The following is a 22878-nucleotide window of genomic DNA, read 5'->3' on the forward strand; positions in this document are numbered from 1 at the left end:
TGAAAATCAGATTAAACAAACTTTATGCTCATCGTACTTAGACCCTGCACAAGAAGGATACTTGTCAAAGTCAGTTGGAATGGTGTCTGAGAATAGGTTGAGGCGAGAATACTTTAGGCAAAAAGGCACTTAACTTTACAAGGTGCCATAAGAACATAAAATGACCCCACCCCCGCCCCCATACCGCCCTCATGTCCAACAGAAAATGTTGTTTCTATTCATAATCTTTAAAGAAGACTATTTTGTGGGGATCCTTCTTTTTGAGCCATGCTTCATAATTGGACACTACATCAACTATAAGGAGCAGTGGCAGTTGGCAACATTGAATAGTTCAAAGATTCACATGCATGTATGTTCCCCGTTGTCAGGTTGGTAACACTTGGTAGTCAGTTTTAGCATTGCAGTTCAAAGAGACATTGAAAATATCAGTAGCCTACTTGTGGTCTGTCCGTCTTTGTGTAGCCAAAAACTGGTGAGTGACAGTTTTTTTTAGATGCTTTCGACACAAGTGTATTTTGCACAAACAAACGGTCACACATAAAAAGATCCTTGTATGCATATGAAAGATAAGCTTGTAGTATCGTTGAGGCTGCATCCAATACATTTGGAATGTAGACCGCTTTGGGTTCTGAGGTGCTTCAGGACAGTTCCTTTCACTGTATATATTTCTGCGTTTTCTCTTTTATCCGTCTGAACCTCTACTCTGGCGAGTGCTTTGACCCATATTGCCAAACTCTTTACCAGGAATTGCATTTGAATTCCTTGTTTATGTATTTTACAGATCACAGAGCAGGTAAAACACAGTTTTTGTCTCCAAATGTTCTTTAGTTTGTGTACAAGATTGTTTTCCATCTGGTTTTGTCATACAGTGAGACAAGTGGAACAAATCTTCTTTCTGGCCACAGATGCAACTGTCTGTGAGGCCAGGTTTCTTTAGCATAGGGGTGTTCCAGACCGGGATCTCCTCATGGTATGGATTCAGAGAGCTTACCTGGGATACGGAGTTAGGATTACGCAAGTAGATTTTTGGAACCTTCACTTGTGACCCTCTCTGGCCTTGAAGAATTACCAGCATTCAAGATGTTGTTAAACTTCCCTCACTTTCTTTGTCCACCTGTCTTTCCCTGTTCCTCGCTCCCACTCTCTTTCCCTCTCCTTTTCTCTCTCATGATGCCATTCACAGTCGTGTGTTTCAGATCGACGTCAGAGTGAGCTATTCAAATCATACCAATGGTTGACTGTTACATTTTTTGTTTGGACAAAAACAAGAGACCATTCGAAAAAACAAACAGAAGATGCAATAATTGCGCACAGCAATTGAATCTCTAATACCGACAAGCTGCAAAGCTATTATTAGAGTAGTTTAATGCCCAAAACAAATTGTTTGCATTTCTAAATAAACAATGCAGAAATTTCTGTCTTTCCTTCTAACTGCTCAGGGGACATTGTTCTGGGCCCATTGGCGGCTCAAAATGGTCAGCGGTTTATTATTATTAGTGAGTCGGTGTTACTACCGGCTCTCTGTAATCAAGTGCTCTGTAATCTCTCTAACAATAGGAAGAGGTCTAAAGGCTTGCAATGGCCGTACTATCTCAGATTCTGAAATGGCTCCAGCATTCAAAAGAGGCCCTCACACTAGCGTTATAGACTATGCCATTTTAGATGTGAGGTTATGGTCACTTTTAGTGGATATGAAAGTAGAACCGCGAACTGGCAGTGATCATAACTCACTAAAATTATTATTAACTGGGTAACCCTTGAAAAGGATGAATAGCACAAGTCGTACATTTATGCCAGAACCAATTTTAGCTAATAATCACCGTTATGTGATATGGCTAAATGACTTATCGAACAAAAAAATATATTTGCAAATGTATATGTTATTTTTAGTGTTTCTATCAAAGTACGTAGGGAAAAGGGATGGGGATATTCCCATACTAAATATACATAACTCTTTTTTTTTCTGTGAGATGTATAAGATTTGTTATAAATAGCATGCCCATAATAAACCGACTTTGGCTACAGAAGATAAGTGGTTCAACTATGCCTGTAAACAGGCTAAGACATGCCTGAGAACAGCCGTCCTAGGAGGTGACAGGGTTGAAGCCAGGTGCAATTATAAAACAACTATGAGTACCACTAGGAAAAACTGGGAGGATAAAATCTGGCTTGATATGTTCGCAGCTTCCAAAATGTATGACTCATTCTTTTTACGGGCTGTACCCCAGGCTAATTCGGGAAGAGCAACAACTTATCATTATCGTATTCAACCAGCTAGATGGGTGTCACACTTCACAGACTTGTATGCTGCAAAGGACCTTGATGACCCATTACTAAGAGATGATCAGGCCACTGTCACTAACCCGCAACCCTTAGCTTGTTCAGAACCAGTATACCAAGGCTCTTTTAGTATTGAGGTCACAGCCAGAGCGATTGACCTTTTAAAACCAGCCAAGCCACCTGGTCCGGATAAGATTCCAGGCTATCTAAATAAGACAGAGTCACTTGTTTGGACAACATACATTAATTTACTGTCAAATGCAATGGCCTCAAGGGGGTAAGATACCGGAATCATGGAGAGGCGCCGAAATTATTAGCATTTATAAAAAAAGATGATGTATGTATTACTTCTAACTACAGACTGATCAGTTTTATCGATAACCTGCAGAAGGTGTTTGCACTATAAGTGCTGGGCAATTGATAGATTGGGTTGAATCTAATGATATTATGACCCCCCACTGGAAGTATCTCACAATACTCAAACAAACGCTATACAAGGCCTTTTTAAATCTCAGGGCTGCCTTTGGTCTTATTCCATGAAATAATTTCCTTACTAACCTTATCCAGCTTATGACTAGACTTCATGCTAAACATTTTGCTCAAGTTCCATATGGCAGCCTGGGTGAAATAACTGAACGCATCGCTGTCGAGTGTGGTGTCCGCCAGGGGTACGTTCTTGCACTGACACTATTCACTCTATACATGAACGATATAGTGGATGTACTTCGAACTGTAAAAACTATTCGCCTGACCTGAACAAGAGGAAGATTACTATTTTTTTTTATTTGCGGATGACTCCTTACATATTTTTAAAACCCTGATGGGGCTTCAAATTTTATTTGACAAGTTCCAAGGGTTTTGTAGGTCAACGGGCCTAGAGCTTAACATCAACAAAACAAAATATATGGTGTTTGGAACGGGCATGTCCAAAAATTATGTCATTCGCATGGGTGGGAAAGTACTAGAGAGGGTGCATAGTTTTGACTATCTTAGGGTTAAGCTAATGGAGAGTTTTAAATGGACTCTACAAACCACTATGTTGATAGAGCAGAGATCAAATGCTATTATTAGGCTACAAAAGCAAACCAGTTCACGCCTTGTTTCACCAGCCCTAGAGGTCTACCGCACAAAAGCACAGGGTGCTTCACTTTACTGTGCCGAGATCTGGGGCAATACAGATGTGCACCCACTATCCATAGCTGAAAAACTATTTGCATGAAAGCTGGTCTCTGTTCCTAACAGCACCCCTTTAATTCCCATATATTTTGAATTGGGACTGAGGAGAATCAATGATCAGGCAGCGCTTAAACCACTAATGTTCGTCTCAGGTCTACACCGGAGTTAAGAGATTACTGAGATTTGCTCAAAGATTTACTTAACTTAATGGGTGCAAAGGCGGTTCCCTCGCTCAAATTTATTTCAGATTGGTTCTAGAGGCTGGGTCATAACAGGTTATGGGATGTGCCAAATCCTACATCTCAAGCTGATATTGTCAATTTGAAAACATGCTATTGGGCACACATACATGAAGGTTACATAAGAAATGGATCATTGACTAACATGTATCTTCATTTCAAATTGGTTCCTTGTTTTGAAACATTTTGGGGATTGTATATCTCCTCCCCTAGCAAAAATCTTGTATGGTCGCTTTCCCCTAAGCATTCTTCCATTGAGATCCTTTACGGATAAATGGAACAAGGACCTGGCTACAAGCCTTTGTCCTGCTTGTGCTTTGGACAAAGAGACTGAGATGCACATATTGTGTTTTTTGTTCAGCATACCTAGGGCCTCATCGTAAGTGGATTAGTCCAGAATGTCAGTCCTTGGGATTGTCAAGATATCTAGTGGCCCATAGAATTTTAAAAAGTGACCCAAACCCGGCTATAGTTTTTTGCTCTCAGCAAATTTTTGCAAGCTGTTTGGCATAGGCGCAGCAAAATTCGAACAGAGATGTTGAAATATATTGCACATTCATTTTTTAGAATCATACTTTTTGGATTATATATTTGCATATTTATAATGTTTTTAAATCTGATTGAGGTTTTAATCCCTTGACAACGAATTATTTGTACCCAGTCTTTCAGTCAATTTTGTATCAATCGACTATTTGGAGGAATTAAATGTGTACTTCTTGAGTTTTTACAGTTACACAGATAGGGAAAAAGATTTTAAACCAACTTGAGCATGTGCAATCTTATTTATTAACTTATTTATTTTTTAGACATATTTTACTGTATTACTGTATGTACACTTTGATGGTTCATGGTAACCAAAATAAAGTATTCTACTACTACTACTACTACTACTACTACTACTACTACTACTGCTGCTACTCTGTATTACCACCAGATTCATATCTGAAGTTCCTGAGTTCCATTGGCTTATTAACTTATTTATTTTTTAGACATATTTTACTGTATTACTGTATGTACACTTTGATGGTTCATGGTAACCAAAATAAAGTATTCTACTACTACTACTACTACTACTACTACTACTACTACTACTGCTACTACTACTGCTGCTACTCTGTATTACCACCAGATTCATATCTGAAGTTCCCGAGTTCCATTGGCTTTATTATCATTAGAAACTATTTCATCTTTGGCTCATTATTTCCAGAGGCTGATTGGTATCAGTGCTTCTGTTCTGTAAGTGGCTCAGTAGTTCTCCTCAGTATTTCTAGTCATCAGTGGCTCTGCATGGTCAGTATCACCATCGAGGAGTAGGAAAAAGGGGTTTGGTATAATCACTGATCCACAGCTGTCCCTTTCTTGCTATAATCAGTTTAACATTATTCCCAGTTGCTCTGGACATTATTATTAATGGCTCAGTGTGATGTAAACCACAAACGGTTGTGGTGATAGGGGTACAAATGAGATAATTAATAAAAGCCATAACCTGAGTAAAAGGATAAATTGCAGGGTGTAGCAGGGAGCACTGAGGATAGATTGAGAGAGAGAGAGACACACAGAGGGAAAGATGGGGAGAACAGTGCAGAAATCTTAGGAAAATATTATTTTAAATGCAACAGAAACATTGAAATACGGTTCATCTTCTGGCAGAGTTTTTAAAATCTGTGTGATTTTTCTTGGTGGAGATTTGATGATCACTGTTTTCCTGTTATTTGCATGTTTTGTGCAGTCTCAGAACTGAATGGCTTGCTCTTGGAAGAAGGTTTATAGGTAGATATTCTCGAGTGTAGTGCAGCTCTCCTTAGTGACACCATGCCTCCATTTCAAATAATGCCTTTACACTATAACATCATGGTCTAGTGATAGGCAATATAGGCCCTTGGAGGGCCTTTCCTCATCTGAGATGTTTCCATGACTTTGGGAGCTGTGTTTGACAGCACACATACCTCTGAGAGGAGACAGCGAAACTCTGCTTTTTAGTTTTTTTACACTAAGAAAAGCACTATCATACAGCATCGCAGCACAGAAAGGCTGGCAATAAACACACAGTTAAAAAAAATCCAGAAGGGCAAATATTGTATTTAGAGGGGAAAAACAAAACGTTGTGTATAACATGAGGTTTTCTGTAATATAGACCATAGAGGTGCACCACATCGGTAACCCAAAAGAGATAAGGGGAGAAAACTCCCCAATCAAACAAGTAAACTTTGTGCTGTTCTGGTCTTTATTTTATTTTCTCTTCTTAAAAAGCATCATGCACATACAGCGAAGACAGCCAATGCGTTTCGTCCATAACAATTGGCTTCCTCAGGAAAATAATGCTCCTAAATGAGAACTCAACCCGATAAATGAGTCGAGATGTTGTATTGAATAGACCAAGGTGATTTCCTTCATCAATATCCACAATACGTATGAATCACAATCAATATCTTTCCGTTAAGTCCCAGTGTCCACTACTTTGGTCAATAAGTCAAGCATTAAAAATTCCCAGGTAGTGTAGTAGTAACAAGGAACGGTCGGGCTGTTTGGCCTTGGTAAGCACTGTAATTGGTGCAAGAAGGTGCTCAGGTCCGCTACGCCAAAGTTAAGGTGCGTAGATGAGAAAGGCTGGCAATAAACAGACAGTTAAAAAAATCCAGAAGAACAAATATTGTCTTTGGAGAGGAAAAACAAAACGTTGTGTATAACATGAGGGTTTCTCTAGGTTTTGGTCTGATAAAGCTGAAAACAAACTTAAGCAAAATGCCTCCTCGGACTCAACTACCTGATCCAAGAAAACCTCACCCACTTTAAAAACAAAAGGTAAAGCAGCAGTCTCCTTTTTACTCCCTGATCAGCAATATAGAATGTTTGTTCGTTCATTTGCTGCTCTCTAAAAATGATTTTACGATGGAAAAACATTTTTGTATAAATTATTACATTTAAAAAAATTAAATGTTTTGCTGAGTTCATCCTGGTTTCTGACATTATGCCAGGGTCATGAATCTGGAGACCATGCCCTCACTGGATAACTATTGGTATATGTATGTAACTGTTTTTTTTATCCTAATATCTGGAGGTTTGTGATAGTGTTATGTGTATATGATCACACAATATAAAGTGACAAAAATATTTAGAAACGAAAACACTCATGCAAATCACAAGTCTTACTTCTTTCACTCATGTAAAAAGCTGAAGCTCATAAAAGGCAGAAGGTAGTGATCAGTTACAGTTAGAACTGTTTTTCATAAAGAGTCTTTAGTCACAGCATTTCCCCCATTCAACACTTTCATATGCTGTTGCCGAAAAAAGCTGAACCAGCTTGAGAAGAGTTTCATATGAAAGCTGCCTGAGGCAGTGAAAGATTCAATAAGGGGTAATGTCCAGTGTCTGTGTATGTGGCAGCTTTCTCACTCCACTTCAACTCTGCTGTACAAGTTTCCCAGCCTTTCTCTCTCGTCAGTACCTGCTCTCCCCTCACTATTTATCCCTCCCTTCAGTGCTCCCAGCCTCTCCTATATGCATCACAAATCACTTGTGGTAACAGTGTTTCATGTAATTTTATGTTTTATCTTACGGCAGTTGAACCAAGACCACCGGTCCCTGCGGAGCACATGCCAGTGGCACAGGAAAAAGGCCAGGATGGACTTCTGGAAGAAAAGTCATGAGAGTTTCAGCAGCCATTGCATCTCAAGCAGAGCAGCCTCGTCTTTCTTCTCCGGCTATGCTGAAGCCATGCATCTGCCTACTGAAGGGGGTCGAGCAGATGAGGGTATGGAGGTCATATCTGAGAAGCATCTGCTACTCTCCATGGCTGGGCATTGGCTGGCCCAGGAGGAGCCAGTACCGCTGGTGGCTTTGGAAGGACTAGAGCGGGAGATATGGCTGTGCCGCATCGCTCAGCAAACACTCATCACAAATAATGAGTGGATCCAGGGTAGGTTTGCCCGGCAAATATCGATCGGTGCTGACCTGTCCTTCGACCAATTGGCCAAGGAATTTTCATTCTCCAAACTCACAATGCTGAATACTCTAGAGTGCCTGCGGCCAGATTATGTGCCATCATCTGCCGGGGCACAATCAAGCTTGGGGCGCACTGAGGTGCAGTCACTTAATCAATTGATTGGCCGTCTCCTGGATGAGAGCTGTGTCCACGAAGCCAGTCGGGTGTGCCACTACTTCAGCTTTTATCATCACGATGTGTCTGTTGTGCTGCATTGCAGGGCTCTGGCTGCTGGGGATATCACTGTAGATGAGACTCAGCCAGTCCTTCAACAGCTCCTGCGAGACAAGGAAGCTGACCAGAGTCTGCGAACCAGAAGGAGTTGGCTACACAGGGGTAAGTATGATCACAATGTGAGAAAATAGTGAAGTTGAGTTAAATGATCGGCTACAAGTGGCGAAGAGGATTCATCTGCACATAAATTAGTTTAAAAAGTTCAGAATGGATTCAGGAGTGGGCTGCAAACAGATAAGTCTAAATTGAACTGGGTCCCCTGCAGAAGAGCAAGCGAAAATTGGGCGTGGCAGGTGCAGCCAACAGCTGGACAAGGACATTTTGTTGTATGTATGTATTAAGTATATGTATAGCCATAATTGCATGGAGCACTGTATAGAGTCAAAAGCAAGTATACAGTCATAGTGAATGGAGAGGTAGCTGCTTAATGGATTGTTACTTAATTGTGATGTAGTGTACTTTAAAGAGGTGTGTCTTCAACTCTTTCCTAAATTGGAGCAGCCTTTGACGATCCTTATGGATTTGGTAAGTCGCTACATATCTGCATAGATGGAAAAGCCCTTCTGTCTTACCCTTCTTCAGTATGATGGGGTTCTGGTTATGGGTGTACTAAGAGACAGAAGAGATGGCGAGCTTGTCCCCAAGACAAGTGGGACTAGTGGTCATGATGGCTTTGTTAATGATGCAGCTGGTTTTGATGATGATGGTGCGGGCTGGCAAGGGGAGCCAATGGAGACCTATCGGGATGGGAGTGATGTGATCATATCTCTTCGGGTCATGGTTGAGATGTGCTCCAACGTGTAGGATGGTCTTATCGGTTGCCATTGTGGAGTCGGAGAAGCTATGGAACTGGGCATTACCCCGGTCCAGATGTGAGGAGTGTACGAGCCCTTGAGCAGAATTTCTTAAGTCGCTTTCTGGAAGAAACTATGTCACTTTCTTTCAAACAGAGAGCTGGTACCAGGCCATCTTTGTGTATTTTGGCACTGTGTTGCTTCAGGATGAGGCTGGTGTCCAGGGTGCATCTGAGTGACTTGGCAGTCAGTAAAAGTCAGGGCTCAAAGCCGTCAAGGTTCATGTAATTGACACAGGTTTGCACTTTTTCTTTCTTGTTGTTCTTGGCAAATAATTCGAATTCTGTCATGGTTGAGTTGAGTTTCAGGTAAGCGCTGGATATCCAGGTCTGCATGCGGTGCAGGCATTCTTTAAGACATTGGATGTCTCGAGCCGGGAGACTTTCAGGTAGATTTATGTATCCATTGTTGAAACAATGTGATGCAGCTGCTAGTCAGTGTTTGTAGACCATCTAGAGTTGAGTCAGGAGGAGGTAGCTGCATGTGCATGAAAGTTTATTCTATCGGTCCGGTACATCTTTTACAAGTGAGGAGTGCTGGGCTAGGGCATAGCCTGGAGTTGACTAAACTATGGTGATTGCACACCATACTTGATTAATCAAGCCATATGTGCTCACATATTACCAGTAACCACAATAGGGCTTAGTGTTGGAAACAGTTATAAACTACATGCCTTAAAAGGGAACTAATTCAAACAAAATTATTATTTCACTAGCGTGATTTTGATCTACCACTTTGGGAACATAGATTTCTTCAAGCAAGGAACATTTTGGCAAAGATGTAGCCTGAGTTGCAAGAGTAAACATTTAAAAGCTTCATCATGGTTACCTTTCCAGCATCCCTGGAATAAAACAAGGATATCTGATAGAGACTTCTGTCTGGCACTTTGGACATGTCCGTACAGATATGAAGTGCCTGGTGCCTATATAAGTGCCACCCCAGCATGCTGACATCAGTTCCTTTCTGTCCGCCCCATCAGCACACATCCGGAGTAAGCTACCTCAGTCAATTTGTTTGACTATTTTTTCAACCTTTTGTCAAAATGAATTTGTGCTTAAGCCTCTAATGTGTGACAACCCTGTTGATCTTGTCACAGGCAGATGTCTGTGACAGACCTCCACCTGGTTTGCCTATGGTGCCTGGAGCCAGCGATGCCTCCAAGGCTTACCCCGACTGTTATACAATGAACCTTAAGGCATTTCAGGAGTGCTCCCTGAAGCTTTTGTTGCCCAACACCACTAAACTTTGTGGCGCCCCAGATCCCAGTGACGAGGAAGGTCCGGGGCCCTCTTGCAGAGCCATTCCCGCCGGTCAGCGTCATGCTCAGAGTCTTCATCTGGTAAGTCACACTAGATATCCAAAAAGTCCAAGAACTAGAAATGCTCTTTGACTGTGCCTCACCGTCCAAGTCTTTGACGAGACGCGGGAATGACGCCACAATTCTAGGTTCCGCTCCCACACAGTCGGTCCTTATATAATAATAAATCTAATCAGAAATAGGAATTTCTGACATAAGTTTAAGTTTAGGAATGTCTGACATAAATTGTGCTTTTAGGTATGAGTCCCAGACGTTTCCTTATGAACATATAAGGCAAAAGGACATCAATTCAGACTACATTATTTTGGTTATATGTATGTATGTATGTGTTCTTGTTTAACCATGACATGGTGAGGAGTAGGCAGTTGACCCAGACGAATGTCGCATTAGATGTTGTATCTATGTCACTAATAGAAGAACTTGATGATATCAAGGGCCTAGTAAGATAAGGTCTAGCGACATCTGCGTTAAAAGGCAGACCTGACAATAATTCTGCATATATCAGGGAATATGGCAGTACCTATTGTGTAAGTTGAGGAAGACTGGCGACTTCCAAGGACAAAGATGGAGTCAGGGCCTATATAAGATGGAGTTGGACCTTAAGGACTTTACGTCAACGGTCCAACACCTGAGCCTACAGACACTATGCCTTCATGCGATGACCTTTCAGGCAAAGGCATTCTGGCAGCCAGGTGTCCCTCAACTAAGACTATACGCCTACCATTGGGAAAAGTTTGTGCCTTGTTGCACTGCCAAAGATGTGGTTCCTCTCTCTGCACCCTTTTTAGAGGTGTTCTCTGTTTGATCCCTAGAACGGCATGGCTTTGATTTGAGCACAGTTAAATGGCAACCAAAATATCACACTGCCGACTTTCTTCACTTCGCCCCACCTTTCTAAACACAAGGAGAGACTCTATCGCCTGGGCCCAAAAAGAGAGTTGTCGTTCTACATTGATCGCACCAAGGAACATCGGGTGGAAGATCAACTTTTTGTTGGGTTCGCCGGAGCAAACAAAGAGAGGGCAGGAGCAAACAAAGGGAAGGATGTGTAGAAACTGACCATACCCAGGTGGGTTGTTCTCTGCATTAAAATCTGCTTTGCATTGACCAAGAAGCAACCTCCTTAGGGCTTGGATGCTCATTCCACCCGAGCACAGGCAGCAACCACTACATTATCTTGTGTAGTCCCCGTCCTGGACATCTGTCAGGCTGCTACTTGGGCTTCTTTGCACACGTTTACGATGCACTACTGACTTAACAGTCCGATTCAGCGAGACAGGCCCTATGCCCGTTCAGTCCTCCAGCACTTCCTAGTCTAAACCTGTTTATAGACCCTCCACCGGGGAGATATGCTTGGATATCTATTCTAAGGTAAGGAATCTGCAGCTAGAAGTCTCGGTCAGATCAACAAGTTACTTACCTTCAGTAACACCTTATCTGGTAGAGATTCTATCTAGCCGCATATTCCTTACCAACCCTCCCATCCTTCCCACTTCTGTGAATGGTTTCTTCTATCTAGAAGGTCCCTATAGGTCCTTAGTGTCTGCACATTAGTCCCTCGGCTTTCTAACGTGTCTCCATACTTCTGGCGTGGAAATGTCACGAAAAAGAAGTTGTCAGCATGTTGGCGTGGCGCTTATATAGGGACTCTGCACATCACATCCAGTGTGGATGACGCCATTGCAGACCTGATCAGTGCCATATACACGCACGCAGAGATACTGCTTAAGATTTTCCAGATCCAGTCTGACACTTGAGAAATATTCTAAGGTAAGCAATCTGCGGCTAGATAGAGTCTCTACCAGATAAGGCATTACCAAAAGTAAATAACTTGTTCTTTAGGACAACCTCTATCACACAAACAAAATAAAAAATAAAATACCATCAGTAATTTGAGCAAAATAGATAACCATGAAGTCTTTTCATAAGTTGTACGTGCAATACATCCGACCTGTCAAAGCATTTGGCAAATTATCAGGGTCTTTATCAAGACAAAATAGCACGTGAAGTGAATAACTGCTTCATCCAGGAAGTTGATTGTCAATGAGGGTGACAATGACATTGAAAATTGAAAGTTGCCCCTTGTATGATCATTAAAATTACGTGGGTGGTCAGTGCTGAGCTAGTTGATAATTTACGGGAAAACGGTATGTGATACTCATATTTTTATTTTTGTGCAATCAGTGTTCACTGGTCCGCTGTACTGTGCAGTGGATCCTAAAATCTACAAAGACAGTCCCAAGTGTGACACTCCCCATTTACTAACTATCTTCATTATTATTTGTTTATATTTATGTTGTCACAATATACACTGGATTTGAATTGCAGCAACCACTGCATTTCTCTCTTTTGTTCCTTTGCATTTTACTTACTGCCCGTAATGGGACGTTGTGTACAATTGTGGAATATGGCTAATATCAGTAAGTACAGATCGGCCACCGCATAGCCAGAATGAACTGACCACAAGTGTAGAGAGGGTTGCATTTGACAGGTGCTTCAAACACTAGTAAGATAGGTTGTTTCATGATGAATTACAGGAGGAGTTGACTGTACACTCTAACGTACTACCGAAGGATGAAGGCAGATCATATCGCCTTAGTAAAAGCAATTCTGGTGAGAAAGTAAGGTCAGGATAGAACTAGGATCAGTTAACTGCACAACGATGAAGGTTCACTGTAGAGTATAAATGTAGACAACACCAGGGAGCAGAGATAGGTTGGAGAGAGTCAGAAAGAGCCACCCCTGCCGACCTGACTAGCCATATTGTAAATCTGTGGCTCTTGGTGCATTGTCATTTCATTCAGCTCAGGTCCTCTAAGAAAGTCAGTGGGTTCTGATCTTCCCCAATATGATCACTGTGCTTGGTAAGATGCATTTTTGAATGTCAGGTTTTGGCTGTGTATCTGCTTTAACGTGGGCATCATTGATAACCTAGTTAAGATTTGTAGTTGATCCGACGTTCCATTTCAGTTCATGGTATCTGAGATCGCGTGTTCATTTCGGTAAATATCGCTTACTTACTTATGACCTTGGTCTGTGTTGACAACTTTGTTCTTCTGGTGTCCTTGTTGTCTACCAAGTCAACTCACACAAACAGTTTGTCCTCTAACCCCAAACCCTAAATTAGTGGAGGTGGAACACACAGAAGACTTCCCTTAACCATATCTAGAATTTTACTAGTAAGAACTCCAATGTCTTGTCCTGAAACAACTTCAAGTGATTGATAGTTCCCTTCTTGGATCATTGACAAGGTTTGCTCTGTATCTGTTTCTGAGTAAACACCGCTTTGCCATCCAGAGGAGTACAGAAGCATTCTGCTCTTGAATGACTCCTAACCTCTTTATTCAAATATTTGCACAGTGCGTTGCACGCTTCAAAGACTGAATTTCTGCTGAATCTTAGCCAGGAGACTACGTAGTTGTAAATCTACTCGAGGCCAAATAGTCATCTACATCTTCCTTCAACTCAGATGAGAGGCCTTGGCGGTTAGCGAACACCATCCATGCCCTTTTGTTCTCTAGGACTGTAAAGAGTTCCCATTGCCTGTCATGACTGTCTTCTGGCTCTAGTTGCCAACAGAACACCACTCCTTTATTCTCTCTTCAGGCTCCTCTTCCATGAAGAGACTATGCCTGGCCTCTAAATGGCTTCACATAAAACAGGATTAAGTATTCTGTAAGCTGGAGGATAAAGGATGCAGAATGTAAAACTTCGTCATTATGATCTTGTTCAGTGGTCTTAAATAATTTTGGTGCTTGGGGATTCCCTCGTCTTCTTTGCTTTGGCATGTATAGCATGCTTTCTTGCCATGCATGGTTAGAAGATTCGAGGGATCTAATATTCTGTTAACTTCTGAGGCTCCCCACACATCCTCCCACCCAAGACATCAAGGCCGTTTAGAATATTCATCTACCCATATGTTAATGATTGGTTATTTTAACTCACTCTTCCACAATCTGGTTGTTTTTGTACCACTAAGAGTCCACTGCCACTCCAGTTCAAGCCATCCAATACTATCGGCCAGTGATATGTGCAAGGTTTGCAAAACTACATTCTTCTTAGAATATACAGTCTTCTTCTGTTTGCTACCAACGTCAGCTTTGGGCAATCTCTTATCTGACAGTCAGACAGATTTCCTCCAAATTACGACCCTGCTATCCATAATATCAATGTGTATATTCATTTTATTGAATACAAGTTCAAATATGAGGCATCTGCAGGAGTGTCTACCGGATCAGTTGTGCCAGCGTATCTGCAATTGAGATCAAAGACTAATTGTCTTCATTGGCACTACAATTATTCCCATGATATTCCCAGGAAAAGAACATGTTGAGTGTAGATTTCTTCCAGTCCACAGTTGATTGTTGCGAGTGAGGGTGCTCGTATTGGCCAACTACCACTCCAGGAAAATAGTCAACAACCAAATCATATAAACCTGGTGGAGCAAAGACTATGCCACCTTCCTCTAAAATCCTCTCTGCCTACCACAAAACTGAATACCTGGTAGTAAGACAGTACCATAGTAATGTTTCATCAGAACAAGTGCTGAAGAATGAGGTCCAGAGTTCTCTTTGGCGAGCTTTGTAAGCTTTAATTATCGCTTTCTGGCTCAAAATGTCAAGATAGTGGCTATGCACCTACTAAGTCGTCTAAACAACAAGACAGACAACCGAAGACCTGGATGAGAATAAGTAGGTACTGAACAGGAAACCTCTTGATGGCATCTTCTCCATTCGATATCAAACAGGAAATGCAAAACACAGAGATTTTGTATCGTATTTCCAGAGCCTAATGGGACCCTCGGAAACTGGTCGTAACTGGCCAGAAACATTTCTCTATAGTTTCCATCACTTACTCTTCTCCTTTCAAGATCTTTTCCTATGGGTTTCTCCACTTCCTCTCCTTTCCAAAGTAATTGCCGATGGAAGCAGCGCAGAACAGTGCTCATGATGGACAGGCAGCTCAACTTATCACAAAAACTTGCCACCTGACTCATGAAATATACTTACTCCTACAGATGCCAACAAGTTGAAAAAGAAGACAAACTGCATACAGTAATTTCACAGCAATCCAAACAAACCTCTGGTATGTGAGCTAAGAGCAGTTCCCAAAGTTCACATAAGCGATGTTTTGATCGGGCACTAACACTCATTGTTCATAACGCATGACCTTATTCTGTTTGGTCGAAAGGGTAACCAATCAGATTGTTTCAAGAACAGCAATATGTTTGTTAGTCGTTTCAACCATTCAGAATAGGTCTTTGTGTTATAACGTTTTTGTTTGACTGCCACCAGCATTTGGATGCTACAATATGGCAGTGGCAAGATTTATTTTCATTTCTGGGAGTAGGTTAGGTGGGCTTTTCAGCAAATTTGTTTAACTAGGTTTACAACTAATTATGCTTACCTTCATGTTATGAACTAGTGTATATTATCCATAGTTATCCTTAACTCTCCTCAGTACTAACAAACTTTACTGAAAGTATTAGTACAACCTACGATGAACTGTTGCTGACACTGATCTTATCCACATGTCCATCTTAGACCATCCAGAATGCAAATATGCAAATCCGACACGCACTTATCGCAACGGTTCCTGCACAAAGGGGCGAACCCAAAGATTCCCCACTAGAAAATAGGCTCTTATCCGAGCATATGACCAACAAAGCGATATCTTTGACATATCAAAAGCTGTGCAATAACCTTCCAGACCCATTCACACGCCTCTGTGATTATTGGCAGGAAGCTATTGGACCGCTCGAAGACGACGAGTGGCAGGTGGCACTGATGTCCCCCTGTGATGGAGCTGTACCACTCAGAATATGCCTTATCAAGCTCAAACTCCTCCACAGAACATACTTAACGGGGGCCACACTAGCTATACTGGGGCACAGGGAAAACTCTCACTCTATTAGGAATTCCACAGAAGAAGCTACATTCCATCATGTATTTTTGAGCTGCTGCACCATATTACTATTCTAGGGGAAAATAACGCGTCAAATGCAAAAAGCGTTGGGGAAAAACATCACGCTAACACCCAAATTGGGACTCCTCAATATAAGTGATGCCACGGATCTCCCTAATATAGAACAACTATGGGCCACACTGGGGTTTACACTGGCCAAATGATACATAGCTATGCGATGGGGCAGAGGACCTACCAACAATGAGGGGATGGGGGAACGACTTGGACACATTCATGATTGCAGAAAAAGAGGTCTTTAAAGCTAGAGGATGCCGCAAAAAGTGGGACAGAACGTGGAACACATACAGAGGAGAGATCTTTGTATCCCCACCTATCGAACTAGCAGCTGGAGGCAAGGATAAGAACCAACTTATTGGAAACATTATCACATAGTGCCGATGTCATAAACGTTTTTTTTTTGTTGGGCTGTGAAATGTGTTCTATTCTAAATGAAGAACCACTATGACCTGTATTGCATGATTAATTAAAATTAATAAAAAGATTAAAAAAATGCAAATATGGTGGATATTGTATAAACAAATAACCACAGTGATCATTCTTATGAATTAAACACATGGCACTGCATACATAGCAGAGGGCTTCAGTTAGAGCTATTTATAACAAAAATAAATAGTTATAGAAGTTGTCTAATATGCACTCTTGAAAAGTTCTAGAAGGGTGCCATGATTTGTTTGGTAATAGTAAAGAGACCTTTTTTATAGCGTAGTTTTATTTGCAGTTTTTAAGGGGTCATTGAGGTTTAAGTTTTTGGATTTTGTGTTTGATCGATTTTTAAATGTTGAATTGCTTTAACATTTTAAAGAAACAAAGCTGTATAAAAGTTGGTAGTGCATGGTGGTCGTAGCAAGCATCCTGTCCTGGTCAAGGGCGGCGTCTAAGTATATCTTGAACGTGGTCGGTCCTGAAGGTCATTTGTCAAGATCAACTTGCAGCACCCAACTGGGTCAAAGGTGGCTGTGAGGATCTTTTTGGCCATAGGATCTCCCCACATTGTTTTGTTTTTATTGCTTTTTGTTTTGTTTTGCTGTCCATCACTGCATATGTTTTCAGTTGGAACATCCTGTTTATCCTTCCACTGATGAAAAGGATAAGCCCCATTCTTCTGTACAGGTAGATCTCCGATGCAGACACTCCAGCAGATCTAATTTTATTGGATTTATCTGCAGCATTTAGCACTTTAGGTCACCAGGAATTGATAACCTCTCTGGATGGCCTCATTGTCGAGGGTTAACCTTGTTTCAGGATTACCTGACATATCAAACTCTGAAATGAAAGTAATATCATCATACTTTGCTTCGCGTGCTCATCCTTGCAGTTAAGGAGAACTACAGCTTTCTGTCTTAACCCTTCTGTTATTTAATCTATATGCCATTCTGCTGGCACATTTTAAACATTCAGCTATATTTGTTATGTATGCCGATCATACACAATTAATCCTCAAGATATCTAACTTACGTGCCAGTGCAGTCAGTCTGTTTTCATACTTAGATCCATTTGAAAACTGGATGAGCAGTAACCAGCTGAATAGAATTAAAATGGAGATATTGGCCCCACTTATTAAAATTCCTTTCTTCCAATGCCATTTCTGGCCTCCAGAGTTAGGAACCTATCTGTAACCAGTTTCTCAGATGAAGAATTTAGGGGTCAAGGATGATTCTGGATCAAATGTAACTTCCTGTATTAGAGTGTTAGTCAGTGCTTGCTTATCCCATACCCAAGTGCTTAAGAGAATCCTCCATCCGTTCACTTTTTCACATCAAGTAATGAGTATGAGCGCCGCTGTAGTGCCTTACATTATTATCTTCAGGCTGGGAGAATGATCTTAGGTCTGTCGAAACGAGATCTCATCTCTCCTGATTTAAGAACTTTACACTGGCTCCCATCACACACAAAATACTTACAAATTCTTGTTCTCATGTTTCCAAAGTTATGTGGACCTACCTGGCCATACCCCTTTCTCATGTCTTGCAATGAAACCAGCCAGTCCGCTCCATTAGGTCAGGAGATCAATGTCTATCATTCAACCTCAAATTTATGAAGCCCAATATAGGAGATAGAGCTTACTAAATTGGCACATTGCCACAGCCACTCGGTGGAACCAAATCCCAACAGCCATCAGACAAGAAAGCACATAGCTGTGATTCAATAGGGCCTTGAAAACATAGCTCTTCTCCAATCTATGAATCATCTGACTGTGCTCTGACATTGATACTTCACTATTTGGCATCAAGGTGCCTTTGGTTGTGTAAGGGCTCTATAAAACTCAATACAAACTCAAAAATACAGATACCTTTCATGTCAATGAAGAGTTGAACCCTTTCACCACCGTCTGGGAAATTGAATGTGAACAACGACAGAAAAAGAAAAACTGAATACACCTAATGTTGTATGCTATGGCACCAGGCTGCTACAAACATCATGGTTGTTATCAATAGTGCTGTGCTGAGTAGTCACAGAATTGGGCATTGTGTATTCAGTTGACTCGATCATTGAGCAAGGTCCTGTTAGAGATAGCTAAATCCTCCTTTATAAGCTGAAACATTCATTAAAGCCAGCTAAAATGTGAAAAAAGCATAATATTCCCTTGTACACTAACACTGTTTTTCCCTTTTTTCCAGAGTCCAGTTTGGAAAACCCATCATCCTTTGTCATGGTTCAGCATTCAGATGCTCAACTTGTCCAAGACCTAGAGGCGCTCACAGAAAAATGCATCCATGGCAAAAATTACTGCAGGCAGGTGCTGTGCCTTTATCAACTTTCAAAGGTATGTATCCTGTGGCCTCTTCTCCTTACAAGTCTCAATGATTGTTCTTCCAAACTAGTACTAAAGTCCCTTAACTGTGTGTGTAGAGTATTTAGTGTTAAATATTTTGCACATCATAAAACAGGGAATTGGCGTTGGTCCTAAATGTATCCTTCTTGATGTGAAGCTGTTGAAATCAAGCACCAGTGTTAGTCTCCTCACAGCACTGCAGATTTGTCACACATGTACCATGCTTAAACTGCCTGCAATGCGAAATTTCCATGCCTCTATCACATGGCGGATATGGGGATGGGAGATCCCTGGTGTTCTCTCCTCCTTCACTAGGGTGAGATGACGGACACTGTGGCTTCTCGGATCGTTGAAGACAGGCCATCAGGCCAGAGGGTTACACTGGTTTAGCCAGCGGAGTCTCCGTCACAGTCAACACAACACTTGCCCTTACTCTAAATAGAGCTAGAAAATCATGACTTTTGCAAGGTGGGAGCACAGCATATTTACAGCACTGCTGCTGCTCTAACAAACACTAAATAAGGCCCTTAGTTCTACATAGCCACAAGTTGGGCCTGTCAGTATTCATTGTATGCAGACAATTTAGATAAATTGTTGAGATCTGTATTGACGGACATATTTTTCATTTTAAATATGCAGCAATATGGGCTTTGCTGATCTGTCCATCACCAACATGGGGAATATCTTCACTCTCTTGCCTCTGGATTCTATCAAGGTGCTTATTAAATGAAGTGCTACTGAAAGCAAACCGGTTTTGCTATCTGCCATGCTTTTCCACAACCCCAGAACCACAAAGCTTTTGGCATTTGTATTGAACCCCATGAAGTACCTCATGAGGAGGGCCAAGCTAGTACTGAAACGTGAAATTACCAGTTTCCTAAATATTTCTTAATAAAACTTCAGTTTGGAATAAATAATTGAATCTGAAAGAAACACGTTAGTTAGATTCCTCACCTTAGAATATCCCCAGGCGTCAGACTGGATCCGGAAGATTTTTCGTCAGCAATACCCCTTGCGCATCGCTAGGCGTCGTCTGCGGCTCCGCGTCCGTCGTCGGCGTCGTGCGCCGGGATGACGTCGTCAGAGTACTTAGACGCCGCCCTCGCGCGCTGACGTCAGTTCTTCTTTTTTCCGCGCCAGTAAGCGCAGATCCGGGAGAGCTACCCCTTTTAGTCTTTTTTGACTAAATCTTTTTTGATCACTTTTGATCCTTGTCTGTCGACATCTGGTGCCGGTAGGATGCCTGGGTTCAAGGCTTGCGAGGATTGCCATCGACTGATGTCGGTGACCGACCACCACCGCCGGTGCCTCTACTGTTTAGGCCCCGACCACGACGCGGAGTCGTGTTCCGATTGCCAGGCCCTGACTTCGAAGGCTCGGCGGGAGCGGTCCCGCAAGCTTCTCGAGCTTCGCCACTCGGCTCCGCGTCGTGCGCGATCCCGGTCCAGGAGGAGGTCCAAGGATCGCTCGCGGAGCCCTAGCCGACGCCACCATCGATCGTCGGGCTCCAAGTCGTCGGGTAAGTCCAAACGCTCTAAGAAGTCCAAGCGGCGACATCGCACTTCGGACTCCCCTCGCCCGTCGCGCGACTCGGCCGAGGGTCCAAGTGGTTCCACCCCCGCGGCTCCGGCGGAGCCGCAGGCGCCGCGCCCGTCCCCATACCCTCCGGTCCCTGGGACTAACGCGACGCCGGCGGAGGTCAGTGCCTTCCTCTCGGCCATGAGGAGCCTGGCCCCGCCGTCGACGCCCGCTGGCGCGCCTTCGGGCCCCGCGGGCTCGACTGGGCGACCTTGCCTGCCGGCGGCTTCGGCCCCGGCGCCGTCGACGACTCCGGTCTCGACGCCGCAGGTCCCCGCGGGGCCCATGCCTGGGCCCCCGTCGACGCCGGTTGACCTAACCACTCCTCCGCCGGCGCCGGCGCATGAACCACCGACGCCGTCACCGGCGCCGCCGGCGCAGACGCCTACACCTCCGGTGCCGCTGACGCCGCCGCCGTTGGTGCCGACTCCGGACGGCGTCCAACCCCAGTTTAGCCCTATTCCGGACCCGGCGCCGCAACGGCGTCGACCGACGCCGCGTCCGGCGCCGCTTGAGACCCTTCATCTCTACAGTCCGGCTCCGATCATTCCTCCTGTTTATCAGGAATCGGACGACGGGGGCGACTGGGAGGGGTTTGAGGACCCTCTGGCTGTTCAGTCGCAGCTTTCACAGGACTGGGCAGATGAACTGGGGGAGGCCAGTGGTCTTGATACATCGCCAGACACTGGATTCACTTCTCCTCCGACTGTGGCTTCGGAGGAGGGTGCAGCATTTTCTGTGGTGCTGCGCAAGGTGGCCGCAGCCCTTGGGCTCGAGCTGCCTGCCGTGGCTGTGAGGACTAACATCCTCACTGAGGTGCTTCAAACCGCAGCAAGCTCCACTGAGCCTCTGCTGCCGTTCAATGAGGCCCTCACTGACGTTCTGCAGGGCACCTGGTCCAAGCCCTCCACAGTTCCCCCTGTGGATAGGAACGTTGCCAGGCGCCACCGCCCTGCTCCGGGCGACCCCAGTTTCCTGTCCCAACACCCCACCCCCGAGAGTCTGGTTATCCAGGCCTCTACCTCCCAATCCTCCTTCCCGACCGCTCCGCCGGACCGGGATTCCAAGAGACTCGAGCAGTTTGGCAAGAAACTGTTCTCGTCCCTTAGTTTGGGCCTGCGGTCTTTAAACACCGCCTGTCTCTTGGACCGTTATTCCCATTCTCTGTGGGATACGGTGGAGGACGTGCTGCCCCTGTGTCCGGAGGAGGTCCGGACACGTCTTACCCAGGCTTTGGCCGATGGGAGGGATGCAGCGCGGCACGCCATACGATGTGGGCTTGACACCACGGACTCGCTGGGTCGAGCGATTTCCACCACGGTGGCGCTCCGTCGCCACGCCTGGATGCGGTCTACGTCATTTTCCGGGGATGTCCAGAACACCCTCATGGACATGCCCTTTGATGGCACTCGCCTGTTTGGTGAGAAGGCGGACAGTGCGCTGAACCGCTTTAAGGACTCCCGGGCTACGGCCAAGTCCTTGGGCCTCTCGGCTCCGCGGGCGCACACCTCCGCTTTTCGCCCCTTTCGTGGCCAAGGAAGGGGCGCCTCCTCACGTCCGCAAAGCCACCAGCCGCAGAACCAACCTGCGCGCGGTCGTGGACGTGGCTTCCGCCGTGGCGGAAATGGAGGCCGACGTGGTCAGCCCACTTCCACCCCGGCAGCATCCGCCTCAAAGCCTTCCTAGTCCGAGCTTTCAGGCCCATTCCACGCCAGTGGGCGGCAGAGTTCGCCATCACCTGCTCCACTGGCGGTCCATTACATCGGACAGGTGGGTGCTGCAAATCGTCCGAAGGGGCTACTCCCTCCCCTTCGAGACGACCCCTCCAGCCATGCCACCGCAGCTCCACCGTATCTTGGGGGATCATTTGAATCTTCTCCGCGAGGAAGTTTCGGCCCTCTTGGCCAAGGGGGCCGTCGAGCGCGTTCCGAGTCCAGAAGTAGGTCGTGGTTGCTATTCCCACTACTTTCTGGTTCCCAAGAAGGGCAAAGGGGGCCTACGCCCCATCTTGGACCTCCGGAACGTCAATGCCTTCCTCCGAAAGGAAAGGTTCAAGATGTTAACCTTGGCTCAGGTTCTAGCTGCCCTAGACCCCGGAGACTGGATGGTAGCGTTGGACTTGCAGGACGCATATTTCCATATCCCCGTCCTGCCGGCCCACCGGCGTTACCTGTGGTTCACGGTGGGCCACGAGCATTTTCAGTTTACCGTGCTCCCCTTCGGCCTCACCAGTGCCCCTCGGGTGTTCACGAAAGTGATGGCGGTGGTCGCAGCTCATCTGCGCAGATCAGGGGTTCCAGTCTTCCCCTATCTCGACGACTGGTTGTTGAAGGCGGGCTCGCCCCAGGCAGTCGTCTCCCACCTCCAGACTACGGCGGATCTCCTGCATTTGCTGGGATTTTCCATCAACGTGCCGAAGTCACACCTGAGTCCCTCTCAACAGCTCCTCTTCATCGGAG

General features: G+C 44.3%; 1 protein-coding gene across 1 annotated transcript in view; it reads left to right on the top strand.

The window, feature by feature from the left end:
* Positions 1-22878, top strand: part of SPG11 (SPG11 vesicle trafficking associated, spatacsin) — a 623940-nt gene that overhangs the window by 417366 nt on the left and 183696 nt on the right. The window contains exons 31-32 of the mRNA XM_085644681.1: positions 7257-8013; positions 18687-18832. Of these exons, the coding sequence (XP_085500807.1) occupies positions 7257-8013; positions 18687-18832 (903 nt within the window). The remainder of the gene's footprint in view (positions 1-7256; positions 8014-18686; positions 18833-22878) is intronic.

The sequence above is a fragment of the Triturus cristatus genome, chromosome 3_1 (assembly GCF_964204655.1).
Source record: "Triturus cristatus chromosome 3_1, aTriCri1.1, whole genome shotgun sequence".
In the NCBI taxonomy this organism is placed as follows: domain Eukaryota; kingdom Metazoa; phylum Chordata; class Amphibia; order Caudata; family Salamandridae; genus Triturus; species Triturus cristatus.